Here is a 16,193-nt window from a genome sequence, read left to right on the forward strand (position 1 = left end):
GTACATATAGGGAGAGGCGGTCCCGCAGATATGCTGGGCCCAGTCTGCAGAGGGCTATGTAGGTCAACACCAAAACCTTGAACTGGACCCGGTACTCAACTGGTAACCAATGCAGCTGGTGTAATATAGGTGTTATATGTTCCCCAATCAGGACTCTTGCAATCACTCGCACAGCTGCATTTTGAACCAGCTGTAGCCTCTGGATCAAGCCTAGGGGAAGCCCTGCACTGAGCGAGTTGCAGTAGTCTAATCTACAGGTGACCATTGCTTGGATCATTGCCGTTAGGTCGTGAGTTGACAGGTAGAGGACAAGCTGCCAGGCTTGTCTTCTACTGGCTTGCCTGAGGAGGTCAGGAGAGCCCCTACTCTCCTGGCCTTCTGCAAACGATGCAAAACTGAATTATTCAAAAGGGCTTTTTACTCTGATAGGAGGGATGTATTATAGAGAGGTGGTATCAAAGAGATGCTTCACTAATGAATCAGGGACCATAGACTTCACCACTATGTTGCCTTACGTACTACCTGTTGCTTTAAGTATGATCCTACTGGGTAGTTCTATATTGTCTAATGTCAGTCCTAGAACTGCTTATGCTCTGTTTCAGCATTTCTTCAATTCTGTATTGGATTTTTTGCTAATGTTATGTTTTTGTAAACTTGCATTTGGCATTGTTTAGTGAAATGTCCTTGATATTGACTGTACTAATCTCACACTGTATAATGTGCCTTGAGTCTCAGTGAGAAAGGCGGACTATAAATAAATAAATAATTTTAAAAAATTATGACTGGAGAAGGCTCCTTCCATCAAAAGGAAGCACCTTCACTAGCGGAACAGATCTGCAAGATGCATAAACTTCTCTGAGTGGGCATTAAGTTGTCCTGAAGGGCGGCATATAAATGGAATGTTATTATTATATTATTATTTTATACTAAAAAAACTTCTTTTTAATGTCTGGCATGCTTCTTACCCGCAGTCCTGACTCAACCAAAATGTGCATGTTAGTTCGGCTGCTGACTGATGCTTTTTGCCCTCCTCGAACTGGGGTTGGTGGAAGTAAGAGACAGCTCTCTGGTGGCAAACGAGGATCTGGAGGAGCTGGGGCTTTTGTCCTAAAAACAAGCATTGATAAGTAAAGTTAAAGCAAACACTTGCTAAGCTACTGTGTGTAAAGAAAGAAAAAAATCAAGCCCAGATTTTTCATGAATGCTTGAAAATGTGTCTGTCTGCATATTTCAAAGCCATCATAGTGACTTCAGTAAGCCTTCTTTGGATTACATGGTTTGCAAAGGGCAGCTTTTGTGGCAGCAGTGAAACCTGACCCCCCCCCCCGCGCCCCTGCCGAGAGGGATGGGCTTTGTGCTTGCTTGCACCCTCCTCCCCCTTCCTCCTTTTGTTTGCTCTGAATTCCTTCCTCGCTCCCTGGTTCAGCAAACCATAGTTTGCCATGATGTCAAAATTGAGCAAATTGTGGATTCTGGTTCTGAGTTAGAGGTAAATCATGATTTGCACAGATCAGTTTGCCCAGTTTGAACAGCACAGTCAAGTGAACCAGGAAGCAAGAGAAGGAACCAGTGCCTGAGGAAAGGAGGGAGCAGGGAAGCATGCCTCATGCATCTGAAACAAGCCTGTGTGTTTTGAATACACTGCCCTGGCAGATCTGGAAAAAAATTACTCTAGGAAAAAGTAACCCAGTAGTGATCCAGCCTTAACATGGCTTCACTGGAAATAACAACAGTACAAGGGGAGGGGGAAGTCCATGGGTTTTATGGCCAAACAGAGGTTATATTTATAGAGACTAACAAAAGGATTCCTCTTACTTCTGTTCATCAATATATATTAAATAAGTATCAAATAACAATTAAAGGGGTAGCTCAGGCAAGCAAAAGAAAAGAAGCTTGACTATGTAGAAAAAGCTGTGATACTTGCTTTGCTTTCTCTGTTATTAATGGCAGATTTTCACTAATCAGGCCATGGCTGAGAAGAAGAATACATTCTGCAGTCATTGCTGTATTCATTATCAATCCAGACACAATGCGGCGTAGAGTCTCATGTACCTTCCGGGACATCTTTAGACTTGTGGTAGTTTCTAAAATCTGCATCACAAAAAATCACCTTAACAGTCAGGTCCAAACATGCAATTTCTTTTTGTCCTTATGATATGGTTATAAGGAAGGAACAGGAGGCAAGTACTGTTGGGTTGGTGAGATCTTAGTTCAAAGCCCCGCTCAGTCATGAACTTCAGTGGATGACCTTGGAATAGTCTCTCTCTCTCTCTCTCTCTCTCAGATTAACCTATCTCACAGGATTACTGTGAGGGCAAAATGGAGAGGGGGAACCCTGTCCACCTTGGAAGAGCTGTAGGACAAAACAAATAAATGCTTTGCCTGCCTCCTCCTCCTGCTGCATGTTCTGAAAGGGCACAGGATTAAACATTCCACCTTCTGCTTTGTGAGCCACCTCAAGCAGGTCTCTGAAGAAGTGGCATATAAATGTTTTAAATAACTAAACAGAAAAGCACTGGCTTCCATAATATTAGAAACTCCCCCCCCACCCCACACAAGAGTTTCCAGAACTGTTGGGACACAGACCGTTCTTTGTGCCTTCTCTAACAGGAAACTCATTCTAGTCACCCAACTGGTTGTTTCATCAACAAACATCTTTACAGAGAGATCAGCAACTGACAGTCCTCAGCCAAATCCTGGAAGGCCACCAATCCCATTAAACACCCTTCCCTGTCAGCTGTCACTGGAATATTATAGACTAATTCACAGTGGGCTCGTTCACGAAAGGTGAAAGGCAGCAAGCAGGGATTCATATGGACAATTGCAACCCAAAATGAAAATAATGCTTCACATGGTTCCCCTTAACTTCCTGCCTCTCATCTCCGTGAATAAGCAATGGCAGGGTTAATGATGGTAGAAATGGATGCAAGAACACTGTTGATTAGCCCACAGGCTGTTTATATACAGAAAAGAGAGGTGCTGTGGGACAGGGAGGCATTTTGCACAAGAGGGAGGTCTTCTGGAAATGGTGCCAAAGTTTGGCTTTGTTTTGGACCGCTGGCCAATCCAGTAAACATTGCGCTCTAGACCATGAGACCACAGTGCTCCTCTTTCCCACACCAGCTCCTTCCTCTGTCCCTGGAAACTGGGACAATGCTGGCATGGGAAAGGGCCGTACCCACTTCCTCCACTATTACTACAAACTTCTGAGCTACCAGAGCAACAAGAGAAGGATACCCACTGTAGGGGCTCCTACGCTGTTAAGGTAATGCCAAGGGGAGGGGGTCCTGAGAGCATACGTTCACCAGAAGAATTAGATTCTCTTATCCACAGCTCAACACACTCTAGCATTCCACTGAAAATTATCTCTTACCTCTTTTAATGGAAGAATAAGCTTAGTCACGTGGTCCTTTCCTACATACTTGGCAAGAATTTCATAGGAATCGTAACTCTTGCTTCTGCGAGCTTCCATTGCTTTAGAAACTATACCTTTCACTTCCTTCTCTTCAGCAACCTCCCCAAATAGTTCTTGATTGAAAATCTTTTTAGAAGATATGGAAGAGTTAGTAACATCAGAGCAGCTATGATTTTCTAGTATCCACTGCTGATGGTATTGGCCTGTGTCCAACGCACATTCTGAAAGCTTGAGGGCATTTTTTTTAAAGAGAAGAGCAGCAATTTCTTCCGATTCCTGTTGAGGGCCTCCCACTTTGCCCTTACGGTTTTCCTGAGGGTCCGCAGACATTCAGGAAGAAAATCTAGAAGGATTCAGTGAGCTGAAGCAGGAGGGAGGAAATCAGAAGAAATCTCACCCCCTTTTCCAAAATTTAGGCACCCTTGAGTGTTTGGAACTGTGAGGTTGAATACAAGCCATTAGCACCAAAGTTTAATATTCTAATTTGGACCTCTCTCCACTGAAGGAACAAAAGAACCAGCGAGGGGGAAGAAGACATGGAAACCCCAGCCGATGAAGCTGACCAAAGCTCATGAACTACGATATCCAGTGACTTTACAAAATATCAATAGTCAGTGTGGTGCAATGGTTACAAAGCCAGACCAGGGCTGTGTAAATATGAGTTCAAATTCTCTCTACATCATGAAGCTCACCAGGTAACCCTGGGCTAGTTACACTGCTTCATCCTAACCTACCTGACAGGATAAAAAAGAAGAGGAAAAAAACATATACTCTAAGCTTCTTGGAAGGAGGGAAGAAAAAAAAGGCATAGATAGATACTATCTCCACCCACCTCAATTAACTCCAGAGCAGAGGGCTGGCTGAAAGAACTGTGAGAGGAAGAAAAATATCTGCTGGTGCAAATGACTTATGCAAAAGTTCACACAGGGCTATAATTAAGTAGTCTCTGCAGCAGTTTTCACACTTCCACCTGTGCCAGAGGTTATGCAAGCAGGTCGTCTTTGGGTTTAATTTTACTTTTCTCAGGCCATGTTCCAGTACAAGGCATAGAACAGTCCCTTCCATGAGTGGAAGACATCTTTCACATGCAAAAGGGCATTTAAATGCAAAAGGGTATTTAAATGTATTGTCGAAGGCTTTCACGGCCGGAGAACGATGTTTGTTGTGGGTTTTCCGGGCTGTATTGCCGTGGTCTTGGCATTGTAGTTCCTGACGTTCCTGACGTTTCGCCAGCAGCTGTGGCTGGCATCTTCAGAGGTGTAGCACCAAAAGACAGAGATCTCTCAGTGTCACAGTGTGTGCCACCCTGAGGAGGGCAGGATAATAAACTAAGCTAAGGCCCTAATTGGCTGAACCAAAGGCTGCAATTTGAGGACTGGAGGACATTCCACCTGCCCCCTTTCATCCTGAAAAATGGCTCATTGCCTGTTTGAGCACCTTATGAAGGATTATCTCATGCAGCCCAAAACAAAAAATAGCCTCCAGCATTAAGAAACCTGGAGCTGCAAGCGCCAGCCAGCATTTACATCTCCAAAACAAACACTCCTTTTGCACTTGGCACTGTACACAAACGCCAGTTTCGAGTCACTTACTTCAATCATAAGTTCTAAGCAGGGATCCAAATCACCAACATTAAGCCTGTTACTGGCAAGGCCTTTCAGCAAGAGGTGGACAGTGAACGTTAGCACGTGAACCTACGCGAGGGGAAGAAATCAAATTACTTTTTGGTTGTTCGATGGAAGAATAGCGTGGACACATTACTGAATGGGATTGAGATGACATCTACATCTGCTGAACATTTTTAGTACAGCTAACTACAAAGTCAACCTGCTATATAATCATTTCTCAACGTTCAAGCCTCATCAGCCTTCTAAACTTACTCTACCCACCAACTCAGCGCTAACAACTGTCCTGCAGCAGAGTGTATAGAGATCACTGCATGCACTGTTCAAAGATCTGCAGACTGGGTTACTAACCAAAGATTGTTGTTACAAAGGGGGACAGAACAAGATATCTCTAATCCCTCCTTAAGGCACATACAGGGAACCCATTAGAACACAGCTGCAGTTCTTTCCAAAGCAGGTAGGCATGATGGGTCAAAGTGGGGGAGCAGCAGCCCCAAAGAAGATCCACGGTTAAAAGGTGTTCAAACTACCTACTGTCTTGGATGGCCATAGCAGGAAGGCCCCATAAGTGATTTAGGGTCATATCTCCCTCCCACACACAAAAACTTCATACCCCCTTCCAGGATTCTGTATCTTACTCTACAGTTCGAGAAATGGTGGTATAATCTGGCCATGCTGCTCAGCTAAGGAAGCAACACTTCTGATTTGTCCATAAACTCCTCCTTCCTCTCTGGTCAAGAATTACAAAGAAGAAGAAAACCAGGTCTTTACCTGGTAACCATGGACGAGGAGTGACTGCATCTCTTTTAAGACATATTGGAAGTATAGTACTCCCAAAGTCTCCATCATTTTCATCAGGGTGTTACGGGCAATGTCCCGAATCTCCTGTGCTCTGTTCCTCAGAAGAGAACAGACTTTCAGGAGAATGCTGGAAATAAAGATGGGCAAAAATCACAAAAAAGTCAAACAAAGTAGAATTAAAAATATGCTTAACTGGCTAGGAGTGCTGTTCAGGATTACTCTATGTATGCTCTCCACAAAATTTATACCATACTATATTTTTCTATTTAACTCCAACAGAATTAAGATTCTTGAAAGGGAAGTGTACCTTGGCAAATTTTCTTCCATGACTTCTTTTGGAAGAGACTGCATCAGCTTGACCATTGCAAAAGCCAGTGGCACCCGAACCACCTCTTCATCATTCACAACCTTGGATTTCACAAGCTTGTGCTCTTCATCTCTTTTTACCTTCAAGGTACAAAGACAAAACCTCCTCAAAATCATCCACTAGATAATCTGATTGCCCCCTTATTATACAGCACTCTTAGACCTACAGCCACATAAAAAAGCTGTGCTAGCTGCCCAAGTGGCAGGTTTTTAGTAACAAATTCTTCAAAAAACAAGGCTGGGTAGACATTCCTCAGCATCTGCTGCATGCTGGTACTCCAGCAGCCAACAGAGGGGGGGGGGGGGGGTTAAAAAAATTGCCAGCCGTATCACATCACTTCCAAGAATAACCTAGAACTCATGTCACACTTCTCTAGGAATCATCAGGAACGCTATGGTTTTACCACAGAGTTTCCAGAGATTTTAAGAGAGAACTGACATCACTTCCAGATTTTCCCCAAAAGTGTCATCACACTATTGCTGACAGTGCCTCCCACGTCCCTGACCCTCAGATTCAACTTAGTTGCCAGGAACAGCCTGGCAACTCTAGTTGGATAAATGGAGTTTCTCCCATAAGAACTAATGTGAATACATATATAGGTGAAATCACCTTAAACTAGAGATGTGAATGTACCTTTATATTTTATAGTAAGAGGAACACAGCAGGAAGCCAAGGAAGGACATCATTTTTGACCCCAAGAATTACCACACTTTGTAAGATTCTCACCAACATGTGTGTATGTGTGTATAGGGGGGTGTCTCGAAAGCTTCAGTTCTTACATGGTTGCCAGAGCTTAAGCCACTTACAGTCAAGTTCTACTTAGATTGAAATAACTAAAAATTCACCTTTGCAATTAGACATCTGTGCAATTTTGGCAAAATATTGCCAGTCACTGTTTCTTGAATATGTTTAATCAGACACTCCAATTCTTCCTTACTCCTAGGTAGGAAAGAAATTGGTTTTGTGGTTTTCTGGCAGTTCTCATTTTCTCTGTTAGCAGACTGATCAGGCAGAGAACCAGTAGGCTCCTTCTGCTTATCGGCATCCTCTGAAAGGTTCTTGTTAGTTTCTTGGCCTTCTTCTCCATCACTCATTTCCATTTCTTCAATCTCCACTTCAGGATCGGCATCCATGACTTCTACATCTGCTGGGATAAGGAACAGGAGAGGGGCACAGATCATTGACAGAGTACACACAGTTCAACTGGAGATGTCAGGATTTATCCTGGAACATCTTGCATTCAAAAGATCTCTGCTAGCAGATGTTGTAGAAGAACCTCTTTCTGCCCAGATGCTGAAGAGCAGCTGCGAGTCAGAGTAGACAACACCACTGAGCTACAAGGAATAACAGTTTTACTCAGTTTCAAGCAGCTTCATATACTTGAAAACCTGGAATAAGATAAAAGTTCTTCATAGAGGTGTCATGATAACCATGACCAGCTATGCCAAAGTCTAATGGAAGATTTATGACAAAATGCAATGATGGCTTTTACCTAAGATGGTAGAATAAACTACCTAAGATGATGGAATAAAAGGTTAGAATAAACAAATTCATGTAGGATCAACTATCAATAGTAAAAACAGAGAATGGAACCTCCATGTCCAGAGCCTGCATGCTATTTAGAGGGGGACGCAATAACAGGGAGGCTGTCCCGGGGCATCTCACTGGTCACTCTGAAAAACAGGAAGCTAAATTGGTTGGACCTTTGCTCTGATCCTGCGAGGTTCTTTGTATGTCCTTATATAGTCTGTTGTAGCAAAACCAAGAGAATCGTCTGGAACTGCTGTGGCTGTCAAATTTATTGCGGCACAGCATTGGAGGGTTAGCCCACTTCAACAGATGCGTATATGAGAAGCTTACCTTTATTCTCAATCATTTTGAGTTGCCTGTCAAGAGTTTCATGGTCAAAATGAAAAGCTTCCAGCACCATAACTAGCAAGCTGTGAAAAGGATTAGGGAGTAAAGAGGTATTTTATTTAAAAGCTTCCAAACTTTTAAAACAAATTGTATAGACTGGACCAGGGCTTTTTTTCCAGGAAAAGAGGTGGTGGAACTCAGTGGGTTGCCCTCGGAGAAAATGGTCACATGGCTGGTGGCCCCGCCCCCTGATCTCCAGACAGAGGGGAGTTGAGATTGCCCTCTGTGCCGCCGAGCGGCACGGAGGGCAATCTAAACTCCCCTCTGTCTGGAGATCAGGGGGCGGGGCCACCAGCCATGTGACCATTTTCAAGAGGTTCCGGAACTCCGTTCCCCCACGTTCCCCCTGAAAAAAAGCCCTGGACTGGACTAAAAAAAGGAACATAAAAACACATTTTGTACTTTTCAGCAGAATTTCATTTATCTTGTTTACATTGTAGCCTTATCTCAAATTCATGTAAATTTCACACGTATATGAACTGGGCTGCCTACACAGTGCAAAAGCAAGAAAGAGTTTAGCCAGCATAATCAGGCTGACCTCCCTCTCCACCCCAAGATTAATGGAGATCCACTTCAATTTGCAGTGCAAAAAACCCACACTGGAACTGGAATGCCACAAATTCCAGACCACTGTCAGAGGTATTTTGGGATGGGGACAAGGGATCATTTCTTTTTGCCAATTTATGGTCTTTGTTCCTGTTTTGTACAATAATTATACTACATGATCATGCAAATACTCAATGGCACAAACACTTTTAAAAAACCCTAATCAAGTAAAACAAGAAATGAGTAGCCCAACCTGTCCACTGCCAGGGCAGTTACTACAACCACAAATCCTTTTGATTCAAGAAATAAAGAAGTATAGAGAATGTGAGATTATGCGGAAGCAGATGCAGCCCAAGGCAGAAAAAAATCACATCCAAAAAATGGAAAGACTCTAAAAAATAGCCCAGCTGGTTGTACATACCCAAGAGGGTTTGGGATTTGTTCTTTTCAAATAAGTTTCCCCGCATACAGCTAACTTTTGAAACTAGACATAAGGGTACTTTTGAAAGAAGGTAGGATACAGAACAGGAGCTTGCTGCTCAAAAAAAACCAAGCTGAACACATACAAGCCTGAAGGAGCACTTTGAATCTTAGCTAAGGGAAATTAGAAGCACACAAAATTGAAAGTCATCTTCACCATACCTGACACCCAGTTTTTGACTGATCTGTCCAGTCTGCAAGACATGTATGAAATGTTTCAAGTGATAGAGGTAGGCTGACCAAGAAAGATGTCTGCAAATAGCTCCTACCACTTCAACCGATGCAGTTACCATGTTCTCATGCTACGGAACAGAAAATAGAAGTCTTCTTATCTTCAAGATATACAGAATCGTGCCTAAGTCCGCAAAGCAGACTGGGTGCAACACAGTTCCTAACAGTGCCATCCTAAGCAGAGTTACATCCTTGAAGTCAATGGGATGACAATGGGATGTCCACTGAAGTCAATGGCATGAGAAGGGCATAATTCTGTTTTGGGTTGCATTGTGATCTACGAGCTCTCTGGTTCAACCCTCACCTCTGCCACAAGCTCAGAGTCACTCTTAGCCTACGTATAATCTGGGGACAAGTAAACCAGCCAACACTGCTAGGATTACAGCAAGATAACGTTGTGATGCACTCTGAACACTGAAAATGCTACATATATGCTAAATATTAAAAAGCTGATGTTAAAAATCCCCCCAGGCTAAGCATTTCACATGCCAAATATCACATGTGAGCAACATGCCTGGTCAATATTCAGAGTTCTTCTCTGATTCATCTTTAAATTCTGGAGTTAAATAATTCATTAAGGAATTAAACAGGCAATACTGCCAAGTTCACTTCCCAAGAAAGGTTATGCTCCATCCAAGCCTCATTAAAAAGGTAGCTCAAAATAAATTAACATCCCTTACTATCCTACTTAATATTACTTCACTAGCTAGCAATCCTCCTGTAGGAAAAGTGCTAAAGGTAAAGGTGCAAGCACCAAGTCACTACTGAGCCATGGGGGGACATCGCATCACGACGTTTTCTTGGCAAGCTTTTTGTTATGGGGTGGTGTAGGAAAAGTGCTAAATATAAACAATTCTAAGAGATATTGAATGTACAAAAGATCTCGTAAGAATTCATCTGAAATACAATTAATCTGAAATACAAATACAATTTCTGTTAGCAGAAACAGGACTCTATGGCCACAAAACCAATTTGCTATTCCCCATTATGTCAAAAATCTCACCTTGAGCATTTTCTCATCAAAAATAGTAGTTGTTGCATAAGGCATAATGTAGTTCTGAAGAGACTTGGAGGACAGAGTAACTTTGCCTTCAGTTATATGCTTAGCCAGTTTCTTCAAGGCCCGTGCCCTTCTGTGGATCTGAAAGAAAAGTATTCCATTAAAGCATCCCAGTAGATATTCAGTCAGCGATTAAAGGACTGAAACAAACCCAACTGATGATCAGCTCCTTATTACTAGAATATATCTAATTTAGAACTTTGCCTCGGTGTACAGATCAAAAATTCTATACTATGGGGCCGGGTACAAAAAGATGGGGGACCTGGAGAGGAAAGCACTATGGGCCTAGTGCACTTTCTGCACTAAGCCCATATCCCAAATCATTTGGCCAGCAGTCACGGGGAAGGCTTGGAGCACCATGCATGCATTCCACCCCCAAATGCCACGTACCACAGTGGGGGCGCCAAGGACAAGTAGTGGAGGGGGAAATGGGGTATCCCCTACCCTATGAGTCCTTGAGCGTCCCCCTTCTTGTTTCATTTATCACTGGACCCCTTTAGGATAACATTCCACATATCTCACTCACTCCACACTTTACTCTTCAAAGTGGACGTTTTGATTAAGAGGATGAGTCAATAGACTTCTATTAAACATAAGCAATTTTAACTCACTGCTATTTGAAAGCAAGGCCAGTAGTCTTTGAGCCTGCACCAGAATATTTTAAATGATAATACATCCTTTTATGCAACACAACCACACTGGGCTAGTAATGATCAACAGCACTGACTATTTTGTTGTTGAGAAGAAGGCAGCATTTTCACTGATTTCCACGCACAAAACACTGAGAACAATTGATTGGGAGGAAGCTCTGCAACAGCCCACAGGGTCTGTGCAAAGGTGTGGTACAGTGGGCATGTGCAGCTTGCGTTCCTTTCTATGGGGCTTGAGCACATGGGCTCTGGTGAGTTTTGTGTACCCCAAGCAAAACTTATAGTAGCATTTGTGGCACAAGCTAAGATTTTGGACCTTCATCTCTGTATGTGACACAAAGTATTCTCTTTCCACTATAACTACAGATAGTAACTGAGGGCTGAGGTTGGAATGGTGTTGCCTTTTACCTGAATATGCTTCATATTTTCAAAGAAGTCCATCTCTGGATCATGGTAGTCGGTCAGCTGGACCAAGTCCTGAAACTCTGGGTGTTTGGGGAATGCTCGAATCAAGCAGGAGAGCAATGACGTGTAATCCTGCTGAATACTCTGCCAGGAGCAAGGGACAGAGATCTCAACATGTTGAACATTCCTCCTATTTGTATCCATGATGGATTCTTGTACAGAGGACAAATAACTGCCACCTTTCCCCCAGAAAAGTCTATGCTTCTTTTCCCTTTCCACCTGTTTATTCTTGTTAGTGTAGAACTAATCCTGCATACAAGATATACTGGTGTAAAGGACTCCTGCATAAGGAAAGCAGGAGCAAACAAACAAACAAACAAAAAGCCTCACCTCCTCCTCCAGGCATCTGCCGTATGTAGCATGCAGCTATGCACATACAAGCTGTACATGCATAGCCTCCATCCCCCCAGTCCAGAATGAATGTTCCTAGACCCTATGAGACTATAGCTCATACTTGCTAAGTGAAGTACTCACAAGCCACAATGCATGGGGGACATTCTCATTCTATGACCCCGGTATGCCAATATGTCATGCACAGGATTACTGGCTTGAATCCTGCCTATAATTCTGCCCCCCGCCCCCGCTTCGGTGGGACACCCCTGATTTTCCTCTCCCAAGCTAATCCTGGGGATCCCCCATCCCCCTGCAGCAGCATTCCAGGGGGTGTTTGGGGTTGCAATGGGAGGAAAGAAGATGTAAAAATTACCCCCTCCTTCCACCTGCAGGATCCAAGCTACTGTGCTAGCTGTTCAAGATCTACTGTATATGAACACTTCCCTTTCCCCATCATTCTTCAGAAGTGACGGGATGGCCTTTGAAAGAGGCAGATGCTCTTATCTACAGGGGAGCTGGAACATGGAAAGCAATGACTTTTTCCAGGGTATTGACGGGGTTGAAGGCAGCAGCCAGGAAAGCTTCAGCCACATTTCTACCAGTCAGGATCAAGTACTTTGAGAATATGGCACAAGCATAGCAGCACAAGGGAAACCACACACACCCCCAAATTTTAGGTGTGGGAGATCTTTTAGCACAGCAGTAATACAAATTATAAGCATCACGTGAGTACTGCAAGTAGCTTAAAAGACACATTTATTCAGAAGTAAGTCCCACTGCGTAGAACACAAGCAACCCTCTTGCACAAAAGTCACCCCACCTCCAGTGTCAGGCAGCCAAACAGAGCTGAGCTATTTACCTCAGTTTTGCTCTTCAGCCCTTTCCTCAAGGCTTCCAAAAGAGTGCCCTGGATTATTTCCTTGTACTCCTCCTCCTGGTGGTCAATTTCAGCTAACAGGCTAATAATACTGTTCAAGCAGAGGATGGCACTGTCACTCAGAGACATCTCCCCTAACTAAAGAAATAAAAGGGACACAAGGGATGACAAGAGTGATTAAAAAATAATATCCAAAAATGCTCATTCTGTGCGTGAATATACTTACTAAGTAATCCCAAGCCAGCTCCCTAACAGCTTGAAACAATTTTAACAGGGATCACATCCCAGGCAATGTTTGTCACCTGCAAGATCACTATGCAGTGCATCTTTTACCATATTCCTCCTCCCTTTCAAGCCAAACTTGTGTGAGTTTTTGTCATGGCATCACTAGCAAGCCAGGCACAAACTTGGCTTGCTAGCAATGCTTGCACACTCCCTCCTTCCTTCCCTTGCATGAGGAAGAAAAATGCCTGGTTTCAGAAGCCTTGAAACAAAGTCCAAGTTGCTGTGCCATCCACAATGCAGATGCCTGGGCTATCTGGGTTTTTTCCCCCTCACCACAAGACATTGGATGTCACAGGAAACTGGAGTTCGATTCCAGACTTCTGAAATAGGGGAGTCATGTACTGTATGGGAAAGGAGAAAGGTATGACAACAAGCAGAGCAGCTGCCCATGATGAACTGGGATGCCGTGCCATCTGAAAACAGCAGTTTAGTGCCGTTTCCTTAGGGTTCAGGGAAGGGACAAAATAAACTGAGGATTCTTCTTTGTTGCAATAAAATTGGAATAGACTAGGAGGATTGTGCCGAAAAGGCAACTTTTAGCCCAGTTTTAGTACTTACCGTTAATCTTCAGAGTTACACTGCTAACAGGCATGTAGAATGGAACTATGCAGTAGCTGACAGTGGAAAGTTAGAGTTTCCATTCACTTACAGAGTGGCGTACATTATGGTTTGTTTGGACCAATAATCACAGGATGAGTGCCACCCACTGCATCCTAAAAGGTAAGATGGAGCAACTGCCTGGATCCCAGCTCAGAGGAACCTCAAGCCATTGCTCAGAGGGAATCTCCAGTAAGCTTTAAAGGCTAGCTAGGCACAAAACCCAGGCACAAATTAAAATACATGCCTAAGATAGGCTAATGGCTCTTTTGTATAGGATGCATTATAAGATGAATGGGTATTTCTGAGAGAAAGCTGAAGCATATGAAGCTGCCTTATACAGAGTCCATATAGCCCAGCACTGCCTACAGCTAACAGTAGTTCTCCAAGGCTACAGGCAGGGATGTAACCCAGTATTCTAACTGTGATAATGGGGCGAACGTATGCAAGAAATTATTTCGTTGCTCCTAAAATGATCAAAAGAGTCATATAAAAGGGAACACGTTCTGAACAGCCACATAAAAAAAGCAAGGGCAAATCTTCTTTTTCATGTGGGTATTTGCTCACCTGTATGGTGTAGAAACAGTTATGCATAACTGGAATCAGATAGCTGACATCCACAGTTTTCATCTCCTTGATATGAGCAGCAATAGCTTGAAATGCTGACAGGCGGGTGTCAAAATCAATATCATCCAGATGTCGTGGATCAAAAGCATTCAACTAGTAAGACAAAAGAACTACTAAGAAGATCTACATCAAAAAGTGGCAAAAAAACCTGGTACATGAGCCAAGGAAAACATCACATACCTGAACAGTATCTGTAACGTATTTTAAATCATTCTCCAAATCCGATAGAGTCTTTAAAAAAATGGGGGGAAAGATGTTTCATTAAACGTATATTTAACAAACAATTTAAAACGAGAGCTACTTTATATACAAGACTTTCCCTGGATAATAACATGAGCAGCAAGAAAACAAAGACAGCACAAATATGTGGCCAAATAGAAATTTGTGCATTCTTTGCACTTGATGGGATATACAGCACATTCTTTATGGAAGAAACAACCACCTAGGAAAAATGTCATGGTTAAGTGACCATTAAAACAAGTTAGCTAAAACAAGTTAGCTATTTAATTAACTAACAATATTGCTAGTTAATTAAAACTAGTAATATATCTCAAGCCTAAATATCGCTTTCCTACACTAAATAAAAATAATGTGCAAGATGACAGACTACTTTGGGAGAACTTTTTAACCTGTCCCTCTTCAATCATATTTTCCCCAAGTTTCAGCTTTTTAGACTTTCTTCATAACTGGCTTCATCTGCATGATCATTTTAGTTGCTCCTTCTCTGTACATTCTCCAGCTCTAAAATTTGCTTTATTTGTGGAGCAACTATAAATGCCCATGTTTTGTGAAATGTAGATGCGCCTTTCTTTTGTCCCAGCTGTGCTCCACTGAATTACATCTGCCATTCTGTTGCCCAGTCATCGATTTTTGGTGACATCTTTTTGGAAAGCCTCCCAATCTGTTACAAAAATGATGTTTTTCCCATGGTGTCCAGCGTCCCTGGAAAAACCCCTTTGCAAACTCCCACCCTCACCACCTCTGTCAAGGAAGGGAAACGGAAGAAGGATGAAAACAGAAGAGGCAGGTTCATGCGGGGGAATGTAGGGGCTGGGGAGGCCTGTAGGCCCTACTGTGTTCCTTGCGACAGGGCCTTAGTTAGAAATAGGGCCAGAACATGAATTATTTTGGGCCCCAAAATTGCTTGAATCAAACTAGGGGGAGAGGGAGTGACCACTGCTAATGGTAATTATAGATATGGTTTATATACATACCTGGAAAACGGTGCAGAGTGTCTGACGAGACAATTTGTTTTGAATAACAGAAAAGAGTTTTGCCAGAGGTTTGAGGAAAGCTGCTGGATTCAAGCAATGCTTAAGAAGATTTTGTACTGTTTCCAAGATATCAATCTCGGTATCCTAAAATAAACAGTCAAATTATGAAGCTAATGTTATGATAAGCAGCTTTATGCTTTTTGAGATAAAATGAAGCTTTTTGATATAAGCAAGAGACAGTGAGTGGAAGTGCACCAATCCTACTTATTGATTTCCATCAATAGTACCCCCCCCAAACAACTTGGTACGTTAATTAGATATTAACCCTCAGCTATGTATGTATGGATAACTGTCAGAAGATGTTTATCATGTTGTTTCACAAACAAAAGAATACATCAATAGGATAAATAGCTCTGGAAACCAAAGCTTCATTAATCCTCCTGTTTAGAAGGAGCTCACACTTGCACAATCTTCTGAAATAAGCTTAACATCCCAGTTTGCAGACAGCCAGAGCTCTTGTCAGTGGAGTTTATTGGCAAGAGAGGGAAGAGGATGGAAGAGCCTTTTATGCAGAAACATGTAACAGCACATTAAATCTACTTCTCTTTTTGTATCATTACTTTAAAAAAAATCCTCACTTTTAAGCAGATTTTGTATTTTACTGTAACATTCCCTTTTATGCCTGCTTACAATTGAACCTCTA

At 42.6% G+C, this 16,193-nt stretch overlaps 1 protein-coding gene across 1 annotated transcript in view; it reads right to left on the bottom strand.

The window, feature by feature from the left end:
* UTP20 (UTP20 small subunit processome component) overlaps positions 1 to 16,193 on the bottom strand; it is an 82,969-nt gene that overhangs the window by 16,951 nt on the left and 49,825 nt on the right. The window contains exons 33-47 of the mRNA XM_054989036.1: positions 15,491 to 15,634; positions 14,457 to 14,507; positions 14,217 to 14,369; positions 12,750 to 12,905; positions 11,501 to 11,641; positions 10,386 to 10,523; positions 9,314 to 9,453; positions 8,069 to 8,148; positions 7,054 to 7,355; positions 6,149 to 6,288; positions 5,812 to 5,968; positions 5,008 to 5,109; positions 3,374 to 3,541; positions 1,925 to 2,091; positions 966 to 1,107 (exon numbers count right to left, since the gene is read on the bottom strand). Coding sequence (XP_054845011.1) covers positions 966 to 1,107; positions 1,925 to 2,091; positions 3,374 to 3,541; positions 5,008 to 5,109; positions 5,812 to 5,968; positions 6,149 to 6,288; positions 7,054 to 7,355; positions 8,069 to 8,148; positions 9,314 to 9,453; positions 10,386 to 10,523; positions 11,501 to 11,641; positions 12,750 to 12,905; positions 14,217 to 14,369; positions 14,457 to 14,507; positions 15,491 to 15,634 — 2,181 coding nt within the window. The remainder of the gene's footprint in view (positions 1 to 965; positions 1,108 to 1,924; positions 2,092 to 3,373; positions 3,542 to 5,007; positions 5,110 to 5,811; positions 5,969 to 6,148; positions 6,289 to 7,053; positions 7,356 to 8,068; positions 8,149 to 9,313; positions 9,454 to 10,385; positions 10,524 to 11,500; positions 11,642 to 12,749; positions 12,906 to 14,216; positions 14,370 to 14,456; positions 14,508 to 15,490; positions 15,635 to 16,193) is intronic.

The sequence above is a fragment of the Eublepharis macularius genome, chromosome 9, assembly GCF_028583425.1.
Source record: "Eublepharis macularius isolate TG4126 chromosome 9, MPM_Emac_v1.0, whole genome shotgun sequence".
Lineage (NCBI taxonomy): Eukaryota > Metazoa > Chordata > Lepidosauria > Squamata > Eublepharidae > Eublepharis > Eublepharis macularius.